We start from the raw sequence: 19,602 nt of genomic DNA on the forward strand, positions 1-19,602 counted from the left end.
GACAGAGGCAAACCTCTCCAAATTTCAATCTTACTTTTAAATTTCCTCAACAGGGGAGTCAAGTTATTATCTAAATATTCCCCTGGATCTTTTGTTAACTTTATACCTAAGTATTTTGTTGACTCTGCTATTTCCATATGTATATTACTTACTGGGACGTTCTCTCCCACAGGATCTATTGGTAACAACACCGATTTCTCCTGGTTTATGGATAAGCCCGAAACTCTTCCAAATCCTGAGAGTATTTCCAACACCTGGTTAAGGGATCCCTCCAGGTCACCTAAGAATATGAGAACGTCGTCCGCATACAATGCGATCCGTTCTTCCCCCTCTGCTCTCTGGAATCCTTTTATTATCCTATTCTGCCTTATTGATATGGCTAATGGTTCCATTGCCAGGGCAAATATTAGAGGGGACAAGGGACAACCTTGCCTTGAGCCTCTTTCTAGTTGGAACTCGGATGAATAGTCACCATTAATTCTTACTTTTGCTTTGGGATCATTATAAAGTACTTTTACTCAGCTAATAAAGGAGGGGCCAAACCCAAACTCCCTTAGTACCTGCCAGATGTACTCCCATTCTACGCTGTCAAACGCTTTTACCACGTCAAGTAGCATAACTGCTCTCGAGCCCATATTATCTGTAGGTAACTGAAGGTTCAGAAAAACCCTCCTGATGTTCATACTTGTTGCTCTATTTGGGATAAACCCTGTTTGATCTTGATGAACTATTTTGTGAATGATCTTTCTTAACCTCCCTGCCAGGACCTTTGCTAGTATCTTAACATCAGAGCAGAGTAGGGATATAGGTCTATAAGATCCTGATTCCAATAGGTCCTTCCCCTCCTTATGCAATACAATAATTATAGCTTCAGTCATTGATGGTGGCAATTTCCCCCTCTCCTTCGCCCAGTTAAATACTTTAAGGAGTTCCGGAAGCAGTATTTCCCCGTAGCTTTTATATATTTCTGTTGGTAGCCCATCTGGACCCGGGGATTTATTATTGGCCATTTCTGCTACTGCCATTTTAATTTCTTCCAGTGTGATCGGTTGCTCTAGCTCCTCTTTATCTGCCTCCTCAATTACTGGTATACTTATATTACTAAAAAAGGAGTCCATTTCCTCTCCCTCCCTGATCCCTCGGGACTTGTATAAATCCGTATAGTATTCTTTAAAGGTATCTATAATTATTTCTCTCTAGGAAGATATTTCACCTCTCTTAGTTCTAATTACTGAGACCATGGATGGGGGGGAACTGTTTTTAACAATACTGGCCAGCATCTTCCCTACTTTTTCTCCTTCCCCATATATAATTTGTCTCTGGAACAGTCTTTTATTTTCTACTTTCCTGAGTATTGCGTCTTTATAACTTTGTTGTTTTTTCTCCCACACTTTTTGTTTATCCGGTAAGGGTTCTTTCACATACTCCTTCTCTGCCTCCATTAACTCTCTCCTAGTCTTATCCTCCCAGTCCCGTGAAGCTTTTTTGATTTTGGACACTTTCTGAATCAGAAGACCCCTCAAATATGCCTTTAACGTATCCCACATCACCCCCTTTGTGACAGTACCCGAGTTGAACCTTATGAATTCGTCCAGCTCAGATGCCATCCCTTCTGACTCCTCAATAATTTCCAACCAGGCCGGGTTTAATTTCCATACTCTGCCTTCTTTTTTGTTTCCTGGGTTTACTTCAACTGTCATTAATGAATGATCTGACACCCCTCTAGGCTGATACTCTATATTTTGTATTACTTGCCCTGCTAGATCATTAACCAGTACTATGTCTATCCTTGATAAGGTAGAGTAGGAACTCGAGTAGCATGAGTACTGTAATGTTCCTGGGTTCCGTAGTCTCCAAATGTCGGATAATCCCGCTTCTTGTAGATATTGACACATCCGGTTTTCTTGTGCTCCCTGGCTCTGTTTCCCTGGAGGAAATCTGTCTATTTTTTTATCCATAACTATATTCAAGTCCCCAATCACTATAACTGGCAGGCCCGTCTTATCCATTATAAATTTCAAGAGGTCATACAATATCTCCATTCTAAAGGGGGGGGATGTATATATTAGCTAGTACCCATTCTTGACCCTCTATTGTACAATGCATGAAAATATATCGCCCTTCTTCATCTAATACGCACTGTCTGCAAGAGACTTGCTGCAGCTCTAATGCATACTGTGAGAAGCTCAGAAAAATCGAAGTGAGAAACTTCAGTGTAGGAGTCTGTACAACTGCAAGGCTGGAGATCCGTTTTAGGTTACATTGGACGCATTGGTCACAGGAAACCTACTTGATCTGGACCGCTTAGTGCCGGTTCACACAGGGGCGGCACGACTTGCAGGTCGCCTCACCGAGGCGACCTGCACACGACTTCAGCGGCGACTTGCAAAACGACTTCTGTATAGAAGTCAATGCAAGTCGCCTGAAGTCGCCTCAAAAATACTACAGAAACCTTTTTCTAAGTCGGAGCGACTTGCGTCGCTCCTGTTAGAACGGTTCCGTAGTACAGAACGGGAGGTGACTTGTCAGGCAGCTAGGTCACCTGACAAGTCGCCCCTGTGTGAACCGGCACTAAATCTATAAGAAATTAATAGAATTTTTTTTTTTTTTTTTGCTAGCTTTTAAACTCATGACATTTCCTGTAATTTAGAATCTGTGGTATGCCACTAAAAGATAAGACCAAATTCTATAGACAAAGAATCATATCACAAGTAAACATCCTCTTCTTAAAATGACCTGGAGCCAATAATATTTGAAACATTTAAAGCTTGCGTTTGCCATATGCTTCACTGCCAGGGTCTCGGTTGCTAATTAAAAAAAGAAATCTAGAGAGCTGTGAATAATGATTTAATAGGTTTTTTGTCTATTTTGCAGTGTGTACACAAGGATGTACTGGAAGGTCATACCGAAGCCGTGTGTGCTGTTCATGCTGTCTATAGACCAGCAGAATCTGGGGATGACCTTCTTGTGGCATCTGCTGCTTCTGACTCGACTGTCCGAATATGGATGAGAAGCCAGTCAAAAAGTAAGTGTTTGGTTTTTTTTTTTTTTTTTTTTTTTTTTTTTTTATTTATTTATTATACCCTGATTAAATCACACAGTTACTTTGTGTTTTGTATGTGTGATATTCAGTATCCCACTACATACAGTACATGCTGTCCTTTTCAGTGCTTTGTTGAACAAGCATTCTGATATAATTCATGTTGCCTGGGCTTATGAGAAAATATTTGATCTATTTGTGTTAACAAAGCAGAGTTACACTCGTTTGTAAGTTTTATTAAAATTCAACAGCTTCAAAAAGTGTAGCTGCTGACTTAATAAACAGACACCCACCTGTCCCACGGTCCAGCGATGTGGCCGCCTGAAGCCTCGCTCCTCTCTCCCTCCTCTCCACGGCACCATCATTGCAAGTGTAGGCACCCGGCTTTGACAGCTTGTGGCTGCATAGCCTGTAGCGCGCTGCGCATGCGCGAGTTGCGCTGCGCTCTCTTAGTGGCCAGGCAATCTTCTGGGACCTGTGACATGTCCCAGAATATTGCAGAACAGGAGGGGGAGAGGAGGAGTCGCCTAGGTGGCCAGGCGAAGGGAGCAGGAAGTGCCTCTCAAAACTAGGCACCCAAAAAAATTGCATGCCAAATGTGGCACGTAAGGGGGTGAGGAGTGCTTAAAGCGGACGTTCCACTTTTGGGTGGAACTCCGCTTTAATACTCTGTTACTCTGTGTCTGTGTCTATACAGAAACCAGTGGAGATTGGCTGGCTTGGTTTCCCTAATGCTTAAGTCAAAGTTCATCTCGCTGTCCCCCAGAGTTGTCATAAACCTACTGATCAATGCCCTAGCACTCAACTGGGCTGTGCAGATAAAATTAGTTTGTTTTTTCTAAACTTGAAGGATACACTTGTCTAAAGTAGTACAAGACATAATCTTGGTGGGTTCAGCAGGGACCAGCTGAGATTTGAACCTATCGATCAGCTGCTAGCAATAACCATTGTGTTCTCCAGGCAGGGATGGCTCCCCATGCCCCTCTGCCGGGAGAACACAATAGCTCCTCGGGGGGGGGGATTCCCCTATCAACACTGACTGTGTGATGGAGGAATCAAGCGATTTTTCTTTCCTCCCCTTGGTTGCAAGAATGAAAATCGCACCATCTATGGCCTGCCTAAAACCCGAAACAAGTCCAGGAAAAATGTAAATTCCTTGTTTCATTGATGCCTCTGTTTCATCACAGGCAGAAGTCCTGACTTTCTGTAACGTCAATATAAATAACAGCAGTGATTAGACACAGGAGATCTTCAAAGGAATGCTAAGGCGTCTTGCACACTGCTGCTTAAAAACTAAAAGTTTTTAGGCATACAGGAGTGTGTTTTTTTTTTTCTTGATGATCTAAATTGCTTTCAGGCTGGGTTCACACTGGTGCGATGTTAGACACCGCATGTGATTCGCACTGCTGTGCAGATCAGGTCACATGCGATGTCTCTGCAATGCAAACTCAGCCATACAGATTGTATGGCTGAATTTGCATCGGATTCACACCAAAATGGTACAGGACCCTTTTTTTGGTCCGCACTGGAATCGGATCAGATGGGTGTTCACAGCCATGCGATCCGATCCCTGCACCATTTGACAGTTCACACTGCGATATGCAAACCGATCTGGGGGTGTCATTAACTTTCTATTGACCCCTTCAGCGGTTTGCATAGGGCAGTGTGAACTGCCTGTAAGTCCTATGCGATGCGGGAACCCGCACTGGAATCGCGCTGGTTCCCACATCACGCTACTGTGAACCGACACTCTGTGTGCCTGTACACACAGGTGTCAAAACATGTGCTAGATATAGATAAGAAAAAAAAAATCTGCATTGCTCGTCAGTATTTTACATGCATACGTGCATAAAATGTTAACCAGAAGAGGTTACATTAAAATTCCAATATTCGAGCTAGAATTTATTTTACTTGTGTATGCGCAAATATGCACACATATGTTCAATATAAATGCAATATGTTCAAATATCAGTACTGTGTGCAAGTACCCTTAGGCTCCATGTACATGGATGCTTTGAGGCTTAAAGTGATTCTAAAGGCAGAAGGTTCTTTTCATCTTATCCGCTTGCCGACCGGCTCACGCCGATATACGTCGGCAGAAGGGCACGTACAGGCAGATTAACGTACATGTACGTTGCCCTTTAAGAAGCGGTTTGCGGGCGCGCGCGCCCGCCGTGAGTGTGATCGCGGGTCCTGCAGACTCAATGTCCGCGGGGATACCCGCGATCGTCTCACGGAGAGAAAGAACAAGGGAAATGCTAATGTAAACAAGCATTTCCCCGTTCTGCCTAGTGGCAGGACTCTGATACACAGCTCCCTGTAATCGGGAGCGGTGATCAGTGTTGTGCCACACATAACTCCTCCACCCCGCAGTTAGAATCACTCCCTAGGACACATTTAACCCCTGCAGCGCCCCCTCCTGGTTAACCCCTTCACTGCCAGTCACATTTACACAGTAATCAATGCATTTTTAATTGCACTGATCGCTGTATAAATGTGAATGGTCCAAAAATCGAGCCAAAAGTGTCCGATCTGTCCGCCATAATGTCTGTCACGTTAAAAATCGTTGATCGCCGCCATTACTAGTAAAAAAAAAAAAATTATTAATAAAAATGCCATAAAACTATCCCCTATTTTGTAGACGCTATAACTTTTGCGCAAACCAATCAATAAACGCTTATTTTTGGTAAAAAAATAAATTTTTAAAAAATATGTAGAAGAATACGCATCGGCCTAAACTGAGGATAAAAAAATGTTTTTTTATATATTTTTGGGGATATTTATTATAGCAAAAAGTAAAAAATAATGCGTTTTTTTTCAAAATTGTCGCTATTTTTTTGTTTATAGCGCAAAAACTAAAAACCACAGAGGTGATAAAATACCACCAAAAGAAAGCTCTATTTGTGAGGAAAAAAGGACATCAATTTTGTTTGGGAGCCACGTCGCACGAACGCGCAATTATCAGTTAAAGCAACGCAGTGCCGAATCGCAAAAAGTGCTCTGGTCTTTGGGCAGCCAAATGGTCCGGGGCTTAAGTGGTTACTGCATTCTATGCATTAAAGTGGATGTAAACCCAAATTTTTCTTTTAATTAAGACTTGTACCTTGTAGAGTATAGCATGTCCTGTCATCTGTGCTCAGTCTTGCCAAGAAGAGGTAATCCAGCTCTGGGCAGTCCTCTTATCTTTTTTTCAGTAAGATAAAAACAGACACACAGATGAATAGGTGTCCATTCTTCCCCCCTTGCTGTGACTGACAGGTGATTTCCAGCGTGAGAGAGGCATTCTGTGTACTTCACATCCCTCCGCCTTTATTCTCCTGCTCTTCCAGGATTGGCTGCTCCACACCTCAGCATGATTGGGCATGCTGAAGTCATGTGATGCCTTTCCTGGTTTCTGACTGGATGTTTCTCATCATGGGGTGTGATCCACAGATCTGTGTGAGAGGAGAAGGAGTCATCTCACAGGACGCCAGCAATAGACACACAGACAATTGATTTGATTATGGGGAGATTCATCTACTCAGAGCTGAGCAGAGTAGAAGCTCCAGTGATCTGATTATTGTTATGGTGCAGTGTGTGTCTGAGGTCACCTGATCACAGTTGCAGCGTTCATTTTGATCACCAGGATGTGTTTTTTTTATATGGGGGTGGGGTGGATAATCTCGCCCTTTATAGCTTACACCCAGTAAGGCTGAATGGGCTCAAAGCTTACACCCTACCCGGGTCACCTGACTGCTCCTACCAAGTCTATATTTTCTTGTACAAACATCACACTGAATAAAGAAGTCCTCCTCTCCAGCCTGCACCCCGATGTCTCTTCCCATCCCCACCTTTTACCCAAATCATAGCTGTCTAATCATGACCCAAACATCTCCATCCTGTCATATCCCATATTCGTTCATCCACATGATACAGGAGTTGATCAGAAACTGTGCTTACATGATACAGGAGTTGGTCAGAGAGTGTGTGGACATGAAACGGGAGTTGGTCAGAGAGTGTGTGGACATGAAACGGGAGTTGGTCAGAGAGTGTGTGGACATGAAACGGGAGTTGGTCAGAGAGTGTGTGGACATGAAACGGGAGTTGGTCAGAGAGTGTGTGGACATGAAACGGGAGTTGGTCAGAGAGTGTGCGGACATGAAACGGGAGTTGGTCAGAGAGTGTGCGGACATGAAACGGGAGTTGGTCAGAGAGTGTGCGGACATGAAACGGGAGTTGGTCAGAGAGTGTGCGGACATGAAACGGGAGTTGGTCAGAGAGTGTGCGGACATGAAACGGGAGTTGGTCAGAGAGTGTGCGGACATGAAACGGGAGTTGGTCAGAGAGTGTGCGGACATGAAACGGGAGTTGGTCAGAGAGTGTGCGGACATGAAACGGGAGTTGGTCAGAGAGTGTGCGGACATGAAACGGGAGTTGGTCAGAGAGTGTGCGGACATGAAACGGGAGTTGGTCAGAGAGTGTGCGGACATGAAACGGGAGTTGGTCAGAGAGTGTGCGGACATGAAACGGGAGTTGGTCAGAGAGTGTGCGGACATGAAACGGGAGTTGGTCAGAGAGTGTGCGGACATGAAACGGGAGTTGGTCAGAGAGTGTGCGGACATGAAACGGGAGTTGGTCAGAGAGTGTGCGGACATGAAACGGGAGTTGGTCAGAGAGTGTGCGGACATGAAACGGGAGTTGGTCAGAGAGTGTGCGGACATGAAACGGGAGTTGGTCAGAGAGTGTGCGGACATGAAACGGGAGTTGGTCAGAGAGTGTGCGGACATGAAACGGGAGTTGGTCAGAGAGTGTGCAGACATGAAACGGGAGTTGGTCAGAGAGTGTGCGGACATGAAACGGGAGTTGGTCAGAGAGTGTGCGGACATGAAACAGCTGCTGCGAAATGTGGGCATGGCTAAAATTGTGTAGCGGTACACCCGTAGGGGTTGCTAAGTATAATGGTCTGTCTGTCACCCTGCCCAGCCAGGCACACACTTTTTCACTCCTAAGAGACAATTAAGCAGTCCTTTCATTTTGTTTTTGTTTTATTGAGGGGATATTAAACTTGGATAGGGATGGGGACTCGTGAGATGCCCAGGTGATCAAACATTTGAACTTGGGACTCTATTTACATCCTGTATATACAAGAAAGAAGGAGGGCGCACCGACCTAGTGCATTACCTAGTGCATAAAAACAGCAAAAAATATACTCACAAACGAGCGATCAAAAACAGCTTTGACAAGGGCGCAAATGCGCTGTTCTGCGGATCGACACACCAGGACCTAATGCCAAAAGGTCTTTTGGCATTAGGTCCTGGTGTGTCGATCCGCAGAACAGCGCATTTGCGCCCTTGTCAAAGCCGTTTTTGATAGCTCGTTTGTGAGGTATATTTTTTGCTGTTTTTATGCTGTAATAAAGTTTACCAGTGGTAATGCACTAGGTCGGTGCGCCCTCCTTCTTTCTTGTTTCTTTTTAGCTTGAATACCCATTGTTCAAAGGAGGGCTGCAAGACGTCAGGCATTACCTTATTTAGGTGGTCGCACCACATATTCAGTCCCTGGACACCTGAGCGCAGGAGAGATTTCTACTGTTTTTGCATCCTGTATATACATCACTTAATTTCTCCTCCATTCACATCACTTCCTTTCTTGTGAGTATCACTCCATACTCCTCCTGTACATCGCTTTTTCTCTTCTTAGTATCGCTCCATACTTCTCTTGTACATCGCTTCCTATCTTTCGTTCTCCAGACTAGCTAGCACTGTAGGCCTGACACTGGCTCAGCCAGGCCTAAAGCAAATGCCCTTCACAGGCAGGGACAGCGGGCCCCTATGGTGTAGCAAAAAGAAAATAGTAAGTTCTGGTGCTAGCTGTCCCGCATGATCCCAGTCAGCCCTCTTCAGGCCCTGCCAGTCCTCCTGGCTGCAGCTGCCTGACAGTATGGAAGGGAAATGCCACTCCAGGTGAGTGTTGGAAACAGGTGAGCTAGGAAATGGACTCCTCTCACGGATGCTAGCCTAGGTTTGCCGGCTGTGCAGTAGGTACAAGAAGGAATGGATGGCTGCACACTGAGGTAGTGGAAAGTCTCTTCATTGTAAAAATCCATAAGCGTGAATGACGCCACAGGACGATAAAAGCAGGTACCGGTAGACACGTTTCACACAGCAATGCTGTCAGCTTTCCGATACTCACACCTATGCTGTCCTTAAGGGGGATCCAACTAAAAATTTCAAGATCCTTCTGTACAAATTAGCAGATAGGGGAAACGGTTAGGATTGTTTAATCAAAAAAAGAAGCAGAGGCTTTAATTCCCGAACACCCCATCCTATCCACTTTTTACCACTTGCCCAAAACACATAAAGAATTGGAACCTCTACATGGTAGGACAATTATATTGGGTATTTGGTCCCTTAATGAGAGATTAGGGCAGTGGCTGGACAAACAGTTTCAGCCTTTGGTGGTCCAACTACCAGGTTATCTCAAAGACACTAACTATCTATTCCATTTAGTTGAGAGCCTGGATTGGGAGGACAATGCGTCTTGGTTGACGTGATGTCTCCATCCTATACTCATCATTACCCCACCATTTGGCCATAGAGGCTGTTTCTGTTTATCTTGAGCGTATGACGGATTTACCTATTGAGCATCGTTTATACATTCTGGATATTGTGGAATATCTTTTGCCTCACAGTTTTTTTCATTTTTGATGGGGTTTTCTATCTCCAAAGATGCGGGGCCGCGATGGGAGTTAAGTTTTCACCTTCCCTCGCCAACTTGTACATGGGTTGGTGGGAGCGGTCCCGCATCTTTTGGAACGGAGAACCCCTTCTGATCATAGATTAGGCTGTACCTGAGGTATATAGATGACCTGTTAATCGTCATGATAGATGGAGTCTCTAGTCTTGATTGCTTTCTTGAATTTTTTTACTAACAACAACAAGAATTTATCGTTTACGGGTGAGGCTGACTACAACAGTATTTGCTATTTTGGATGTCAGATTGACTCAGAAAGATTTTAAGGTAGTAACCTCTCTATATAGGAAACCCCTGTTGGGTAATACACTGCTCCTTGCCCAGTCTGGACATCCATAACACACCATCAATGGGATTCTAGTGGGTCAATTCTTAAGAGTTAGACGGATATGTAGCAGTGATATAACCTTTGAACAGGAGGCATTGTCCCTATATAGATGGTTCTTGGGTAGGGGCTACCCCAGATGAATGATTGAAAGGGCTTGGATCATCATAAAAAGAGAAATGGTTTGCTTGTTAATACTAATAGTTCAAATATATCCCAGAAGAAAGCTACATGGGACAATAAACTTTCCATCACTACCCCATATAGTGTAGAATTTGATTCCATCAAAAAGATTATCAGTAAGTACCTACCGATTCTGTGGTTGATGTTTGTGTCGACATTTTGAAAGCAGGGGTTAATATAGTCTCTCGTCGGGCCCACAGTTTGGGGAGATATTTGTCCCCCAGTTTCTTTAACAACAGATCTATGAGATCCCTTACCTGGCTACACTGTAAAGGCAACTGCAAGTGTGGTGCCATTGAGTGTCCTTGCTGTCCACATGTTCTTGGAGGCAAAAAATTCTGCTCTGAGGTTAATGGGAAGGAAGTTTACTTTAGACTCCTATAATTGCAATACCAGTTATTTGGTGTATCTCATTACATGCAGCTCCTGTCACGTACAGTACATGGGGAGAACAAGATGCTTACAGGACAGATGTTATGAGCTTGTATACAGCATTGACAAGAACAAAACCACAAATGTTGGGAAACGCTTTTTAATCATTGTCATGGAAGCAATAAGTCTAGTTTGAGTTCAAATTATAGACAAGTTTGGGGTACCCAGCAGAGGGGGTGAAGTTTTTCAATCATTGTGTCGGAGAGAGGTATACTGGATTTTCCATCTGCAGACTCTCATCCTTGTAGGTATGAACTTCGAGTGGGATGTAAGCCATTTTTATGAATAATTGATTGTCCGCTATGCCTCTCTCCCACACAATGTATACACAGCCCATATGATCCATGCGGTGTGCATACTTTATCTACTGTACACATTCTCTATGGACAATCTTTCTCATTTTTTTTTTTTATGCATTTTTTCTTCATGCATATCCCTCTCCCTTTCTTAATGCAAACATATAGCTTTATGGTCTTGTCTTTTTTGGTCCACTCATATATCCAAAATAATACACATGTTTGTACCTACAAGATTGGTTTCAACACACATATAGGCTATATATTCATTTATGATATTTTATTGAGATATATTGTGTGTTTTTTTTTTTTTTTTTTTTCTTTTTTTTTTTTCTTTTTTCCTTTTTTTAAATCTTTGTTCACAATTTGTTTTTCCTTTTTTATAACGATTTTTCTGTTGACACATTTTGTTTTTTTTTTTTTTTATAAGGCCCCTTTCACACATGCGGACCGTATGTCCGTATTTCATCCATCCGTTTTCGGATGAAATACGGACATACATGCATCCCTATGGGATAGCGGGTGTCAGCGGATGTACATCCGCTAACACCCGATGTTGTCCGGCTCCGCTCTCGTCCGATTCTGCGGACGGAAGAAAATCCTATTTTTCTATCCGTCTGCAGAGCGGATCGGAGGAACACGGACCGTCTGAGAGTTTTTTCAGATGTTCCACTGACTTCATCCTCACCTGTGCTGCACATGGGGGGGGGGGGGGGGGGGGGTGGGGCGGGGCGGGGGGCTATTTAAGGGATGTCAGTGGAACATGTCAGGGTAATGAATAAGCACAGCGTTGCTGTATGAAACGTGTCTACCTGTACCTGCTTTTCTCATCCTGTGGTGTCATTCATGTTTATGAATTTTACAATAAAGAGACTTTCCACTACCTTGGTGTGCAGCCATCCATTCCTTCTATGCAGCTACCCGACTCCATTGCTCACGACACCACAGGCCTCTCCTCTGGTTCTGCACCCATCTCCGACTGCACCCAGTCCTTTCAGGTGTGCCTCCCCAGTCCTCCTGGCACTGCATGTCACTCACCAGCCCTCTTGGATGCAACTGATGTTTCCTCTCCCTGGAGACTTGCCCGGCAGTACACTCCCCTGCTGTCCTCTCTTGCTTCTCCTGTCCAGGACAACCACGTTTTCTTGGAGAACCCTGTCTGCACCCAAGCATAGGCACACTCCAAGGTCGCCCAACCCCCCCCCCCCCACAGACTGCGGAGCTCCCTCCACGGCCCAACAGCCTCAGTACTTCATCTCCAACTCTTCCACCCGAGAACTTCTCCCAATCCGGCTCCTCAGAATAACCCAGGCAGCGCCACCTCCCCTCCTCTCTTTCCAGAACCTTCTAGAGAGCTCTGGAAAGGAGAGGGAGGTCTTGGTGATGCTGCTTGTCACCCAGCTTCTACCCTGAGCAACTCCCCAGCCCAAATCAAACAAAAACAAACAGGTCTGGCTGCCAGCCAGGCCTGCCTAAAATGTACCTACACACTAACAACTCTAACTCTAGCACCTACACTACTAAAGGGTGCTACAATTGCATAAAATATTGGGCATTGGCTTAAAGGGGTGTGGTTTAATACAGTGTGAGATGACTTACAGAATGTGGTCATGTTAAATAGGGAATGTACAGTGCAGGGTGGGCGGCGGTGGGTAGTATGTGCAGAACTAGAGTATGGAGGGTATAGTGATGAGTAGTATGTGCGGGAGAGGAGTGCGGAGTGTATGGAGAAGAGTAGTATGTACAGAAGAGGAGTATGGAGGTGGGTAGCATGTGCAGGAGAGGAGTGCAGAGTGTATGGAGGTAAGTAGCATGTGCATTTAGGAATGTAGAGTGTACAGTGGTGGGGTAGTGTGTGCAGGATGGTGTGAGTAGGACAGTGTTAGTAGTTCTTTATTTTAATTATTAATTTTTTTACAATTTAATTTATTTAATTTTGAGGGGGGGGGGGGGTTATTTTTTAAATATCTTTTTCACAGTGCTTTTGGGTGGAAGTATGGGGCAGTGGACGGTGTCAATAGTGTGTGTGTGTGTGTGTGTGTGTGTGTGTGTGTGGTTTTTTTTTTTTTTTTTTTTTTTTTTTTTTTATTTCTATGTTTTTTTTTTTTTTTTCATAATCTTTTTTTGGGGGTCAGTACTTTTTTACATTTTTTTTTTTTTTTTTTTTTACAATTTATTGCAGTTTGTGTGTGTGTGTGTGTGTGCTTCTTTTTTTTTTTTTTTTAGCCCTGTTTGGGTGCCTTGGTGAGATATCAGGCCCCTGACATCTCCCCTTTGAGACAGAGAAAGGACTGTGGACACAGATTCCCCAGTTACTTTCTCAACATTGAAGATGAAACTGAAGCAGAGTAACAAACGGGTTACTCTGCTCAGTTATCACAGGACATAGAGAGCGATCGTTACCGAACACTCTCTGTCCCATTCAGAAAAGAAAGGGGCTGGACATATTCACTGTAATTACTGGCCCCTTCCTCCGCTCTCCATCCTGACACCCCCCCCCCCCCCCCAGCAGACCGCAGGAGAGGAGGGAAGCTGGCTGTGGGGGACAAGGGGGGGCAGATAAGGCAGACACAGTGGGCCAGGTGAGGTGGACATGGAGGGCCAGAGCAGAAGGGGGTGGGTGGTGGTGGAGGAGAACACGGGCGCTGGATGAGGAGGAAGATGCGGGGGACAGGCAGGGATGATCGGTGCAGTGGGGAACAGCTGTGAGCACCGATCTCCTCCCTGCATGTCTTCATCAGCTGCTTCTGCTTCTTCTCTCCCTCCTTCTTCTCTCCCTTTCAGCTGAAAAGCCATGTCCCTCCGCCGCACCGATCAACCCCGACTCACTTTTCACTCCCTAGGTGCGAGTATAGAGGTGGGCGGGGAATCTGGTGACGTCACGACTCACGAGAAGAGGAGGATCCAGGATGCTCTGTGCAAATTCACTACACAGAGCAGGTAATTATAGCATGTTTGTTATTTTTAACTAAAAGAACGCAAGACTTTGCAATCACTTTAAAGCGGAGTTCCACCCAAAAGTGAAACCTCCGCTCCCCACCTCTGGTGCCACATTTGGCACCTTTCAGGGATACCTAGCTTTCACAGGTATCCTGTTCCCACTTCCGAGAGCCTCAGCCGCGGGTATTGACATCACCGCCCAGGCGCCCTCCTCCTCCCCTGGCCGCTGAGCCAGTAGGAGAGAGGAGCAGAGCCTCACGCATACGCAGTAGGGTTCCTGGTGTGAAGACGTAAGGCTACACTGCTGTGTTCCCTTACTCGCAGTGGAGGCAGCATTCACCCGACAGCTGATGGAAACATCAACTACGGTGGAAACATCAACTACGGTGCCAACATCGCTGGACTCCAGGACATGTAAGTGTCCAATTATTAAAAGTCAGAAGCTGCAGTATGTGCAGCTGCTGGCTTTTAATTTTTGCAGTGTTGGGTGGACCTCTGCTTTAATTTCTGGTCTGTTGTTAAATCTGTGGTGTTTCTCGTGCAGCCACAGATGGTGCACACAGCCAGCCATAGAAGTGAATAGCTGTATGCGATTATTATAGCCTCAAACTGTCTGTGTGCTTGAGGCCTTATGCAGTTTAAGATATGTATATGTGATCTGTTCTACCTGCCAATATATTTCCAAAGCCTCATAAACATAAGCATTTCTTAATCACTTCAGCCCCGGAAGATTTGGCTGCTCAATGACCAGGCCACATATTTTGCAATACGGCACTTTAACTGACAATCGTGCGAAGGTTTTACCCCTTTCCTGACCAGGCCATTTTTTGCAATACTGCACTGCGTTGCTTTAACTGACTATTGCGAGGTCATGTGACACTGTACCCAAATAAAATTGATGTCCTTTTTTTCTCCCCACAAATAGAGCTTTTTTTTTTTGGTGGTGTTTGATCGGTTTTTATTTTTTGCACTATGAACAAAAAAACCTGACCATTTAAAAAACAAAAAAAAAATCAAATTTCTTCATCAATTTAGGCCAAAATGTATTCTGCTACATATTTTTGGTAAAAAATCCCAATAAACGTATATTGATTGGTTTGCCCAAAAGTTATAGCGTCTACAAACTATGGGATTATTTTATGGAATTTTTATTTTTAGTGTATATATTTTTTTTTTTTTTACTAGTAATGGCGGCCATCGGCAATTGTTAGTGGGACTGCAACATTGTGGCAGACAAATTGGACACTTTTTGGGGACTAGTGACATTATTACAGTGATCAGTGCTAAAAAAAAAATACACTGTTGCTGTACTAATGACACTGGCAGGGAAGGGGTTAACATCAGGGGCGATCAAAAGGTTAAGTGTGTTCCCTAGGGGGTGCTTTCTAACTGTGGTGGATGTGCTTTGACTGGGGGGAAATGGAGATCCATGTTTCTGCTTAGCAGAAACACAAGATTTCCATTTTCCCCTCTTTACATAGGCAGACTGTCTTTCTGCCTCTCCTCAGAACGATTGGCAGGTTCCGCTGATTAGCTTTCGCTGTGTCCAATCACAGAGGGAGCGGGGCTCTGGTGGTGCATGCCACGGAGCTGAAGAAAAAAATATCACCTTCAGGTTCGTGAGTTTGCGCTTAAGGGCTACCCTGCTGCAGTATAATATACGTGGGGCAGTTAAAGTGAAACTAAAGTCTCGTTTTTTGTTATTTTTAAAGCCCCTTTCACACTGGGGTGGGAGGTGCATCGGCGGTAAAGTGCAGCTATTTTTAGCGGCAGTTTTCGACCGCTAGCGGGGCTGTTTTACCCCCCGTTAGCGGCCGAGAAAGGGTTAAAAACCACAGCAAAGCACCTCTGCAGGACACTTTGCTGGCGGTATAGCTGCGGTACCTCATTGATTTCAATAGGCAGGAGTGGTATACACACCGCTCCAAAGATGCTGCTAGCAGGACTTTTTTTCCCGTCCTGCCAGCGCACCGCTCCAGTGTGAAAGCCCTCGGGGCTTTCACACTGGAGACTAGGGGTGTGGAATTTAATCGCTGCATCGCGATTCGGGGGTCCCCGATGCGGCATCGATGCAAGCCCCCCGAAAAATCGATGTCGGGTGTGACGTCGTCCCGACTTGCCCCGCCCCTCCCAGATGTGTACCCCGAGCGTTTTTTGTCAAAATGGCTTTTGCTATTAAATATGTAAATAATGGTAACCAAGTACTAAATCACGCCCCACCTGGGTTCCCACCACTGCGCTAAGGAATGTGTGTGTATCAAAGTGTATATACAAGTGTATATAAAGTGTATAACCTGCAAAGCTGCCACTTTAAACATAAATACTATAAACTATATTAACTTGCAAAATACAAAATTAAGAAAATTAATATAAGCGGCGCTAACAGTGACACTCTAATGTGATAAAGTGACCATACATTTGACCAATCAAAATTATAGTGTCATAAGAAATCTCAAAAAAAAATCACCCTGTGCCAATAAAAATATATAAACATAAAGTCCATAGGTAGGTGACCACCGTGGATGATGTGCAGATTTCTTAAGGTATTCACCAAATCACATGTGACAGTGATTCTGCTATTAAATGCAATAGTAATCCATTCAGTGGTGATCGCTGTATGTGTTTTTTTTTTTTTTTTTAAATATATGTAGCTTCATACCTCGTTTTTAATCTGTGTATATAACTGTATATCCCGGCGCTCATGTGACTGCTCGGTCCAGCCCGCCCCTCTCCTCTCTGTCTCTCCTGACATCAGCCCCGCCCACCTCTCTTCTGATCTGATAGCTACAGTTGGTGGGCGGGGCTGAGAACTCCCACTGACGTCAGGAGAGTCGGAGAGACCTGAGACTGAGAGGAGAGAGATGCGGGCCGGACTGAGCAGTCACATGAGCGGCTTAGTGCCGGTTCACACAGGGGCGACTTGTCAGGCGAAGTGTGGTACAATTGTCAATTTTAGCAGAGTTCCAAGATGTAGCATTTTTAGTGTCCTTTGTCAACATGCAATACTTTACCTGTTTGGTACAAGCTTCACAGATGGAGACCCCCCCTATAGTATACACTGGAGCACCTGTGTGGCCCCCTAATAAAAATGGTGTTCTTGTGTCCCACACTAGTGCTCCAGTGTCCAGATGTGAAAACAGCTGCTCAGTGTCCTCTCCTTACACACAATCTAGTTTGCATTTCATTCTAGTAACAAAGCCATCTACACAACCCAATTCTTTGAAGACAAGTATAGGGCGTCAAAATGGTGGCCAAATGCATATGGGCTAAACAATGGTATTTTATAGTTGGAACGAAAAATGTTGGATCCGAACGAATAATGTGCCCATGAACATGAAAGTTGCCATTTTAAACTGTACAACAGTTCGTAAAAGCACATGGAGCAGCACGAACGTAATAAACACAAAAAGAATAGGAACACAGCACAACTACTTACTTTTTTGCAGCACTCTCCGGATCTTTCTGTACTGCTCATGTTCTCGTAATTTCAGGTCCGACCACCGCTTCCTGAGCTGATCTTTCGATCGTCGTACCCCGAAATTCCGGTGCAGACTCCTGACCACTTTCGCCATGATCTTGGCCTTTCGGACATTGGGGTTGGGGTAAGGCCCATACTTTCCATCATAGTCGGCCTTCTTCAGGATGTCCACCATTTCCAACATCTCCCCAAAGGACATATTTGAGTCCTTAAATCTCCTTCTGGATCGGGACGTTTCAGGCTCCGGCCTCTCCTCCTCCTCCTCGTTGCTACAGTTAGAATGCACCTGCTGTCTATCCGCCATGTGCTCTTCCCCCACTGCGCCAAACGAAAAGGGGCGGGTAATAGACTAGAAAGAACGTCAGGGGCGGGCGGAGTTATACGCATGCGCAGTGTGTATAAAGAGTAACACACGTGCGTATTACGTACGATCTGTGAGCGGAGGAAGGAGCATCGGAGACACCGATCGTGATAACGAAGGTAAGATCTAAACTTGGGCCTATACTGCTTCGAAATGGAAGCCTATATTGTAACAAGATTAGGGGAGTTTTGCCTGACATTAGGGTTTGTCTTGTGATGTGTCTTGCAGAGAAAATGGATGGGTTCAACGACCACAATTTCCTGCCCCTGTTCATAGACAAGTACAGGGAGCTGCCCTGTCTGTGGCAAGTGAGACACCCCCACTATAATCACAAACAGAAGAGGCAGGCAGCGCTGGAGAAACTGATGGAGTTGGTGTAGCCGGTGGTCCCCACAGCAACCATCCCTTATTTAAAAGCCAAAATTGGTGGCCTGAGGAGCACTTATCTTAGGGAGCGCAAGAAGGTCACAGATTCTCAGAGATCAGGAGCTGCAGCAGATGACATTTATGTCCCCAGGCGGTGGTACTACGAGAGACTGCGATTTCTGTCAGACCACACTGAAGTCAGGGAATCCCTCTCTACTCTTCCTTCCACTCTTCCTTCCATCCCAGCTGAGGCTTCCGATGTCCAACCTGGGCCTTCCAGCCATGAAGAAGTGGAGGAGCCCAGCTGGAGTCAGGTATAGCATTCTTCTACAGATTTGCAACAGTCAGGAGGTGAAAATTGTGTGTGATTGATATAAAAAATACTAAAAATATGTCCCTTTTTCATACACAGGAAGACCTCAGCCAGGAGGAGGTTGTGGAATGTGGCAGTCAGGAGGAGGCGGGGATTAGTGGCAGCCAGGAGGAGGCGGGGCTAAGTGTCAGCCAAGAGAAGCCAGGGACCAGTCGCAGCCTGACTGAGTCTCAGGTCCCTCCCCTCCGCTTGCCATATAAACGAGCCAGGAAGGCCACTCCGAGTCCCGTGCAGGATTCAGCGTTAAGGCTGATCCAGGAGGCTTCTGCGTCCCTCAGATCCTTACCAACTCCTGAAGAGGCCTTTGCCTGCATGGCTGTCACCAGACTGCAGGGCATGCAGGAGGGTCAACGCAGGCTCTGTGAGGACCTTCTGTACAAAGTCCTACGTAAGGGGGTGAGTGGGGAACTAACACCCAAGACGGATGTCATTGAGATGGACGATCCTCCTCCTCCTCCTGCTGCCACAACTCCACCACCAGAGCCACAGCGTGGAAGGAAGCGTGGAAGGAAGACCAAAGAGTGATGGCCCTGGGTTCAGTCTGGTCTGACAGAAGATGCAGTCTCTCGTATGACCACAGCCTGGGGACACAGATGTCATCTGCTGCTTTCCGGATCTCTGGGACTTCTGGACCACACTGCCCTCCCTTATATATGGACTCCTCAGGCCACCAATTTTGCTTAAAAAAAGTTGATGTCTGCCCTGGGGGTCCAAGGCTTCACCCACTTCTGCAGTTTCTCCAGTGTTGCCTCCCTCTTTGTTTAGTTGTGACCCCTTAATAAAATTTTTTAGATAAATTCTACTCTCCTGTGTGTGTTTTCATCCAAAAAGGACAGTTTGTTGGTGACGATTCAGGTACATTTCTAACATAAAATGTGAAATTAACAAGAGACAACAACACCAAACAATCTCCTACAGATTAAATAGAACAACATATCAATGGTGTTGTGGGAACTTGACACAAAAAACACACACACAAATTTTCGGGAGTACAAATCAAAATCGCAAAAAAAAAAAAAATAAAATACAAACACAAAAAAAGAATCTACATTAAAGCCAAAAAATATATAAAAAAT

The 19,602-nt window shown here is 45.0% G+C and overlaps 1 protein-coding gene across 1 annotated transcript in view; it reads left to right on the forward strand.

Moving 5' to 3' along the window:
• ELP2 (elongator acetyltransferase complex subunit 2) overlaps positions 1-19,602 on the forward strand; it is a 357,175-nt gene that overhangs the window by 23,499 nt on the left and 314,074 nt on the right. The window contains exon 4 of the mRNA XM_073630833.1: positions 2,875-3,025. Coding sequence (XP_073486934.1) covers positions 2,875-3,025 — 151 coding nt within the window. The remainder of the gene's footprint in view (positions 1-2,874; positions 3,026-19,602) is intronic.

The sequence above is a fragment of the Aquarana catesbeiana genome, linkage group LG05 (genome assembly GCF_042186555.1).
Source record: "Aquarana catesbeiana isolate 2022-GZ linkage group LG05, ASM4218655v1, whole genome shotgun sequence".
NCBI classification, from domain to species: Eukaryota; Metazoa; Chordata; class Amphibia; order Anura; family Ranidae; genus Aquarana; species Aquarana catesbeiana.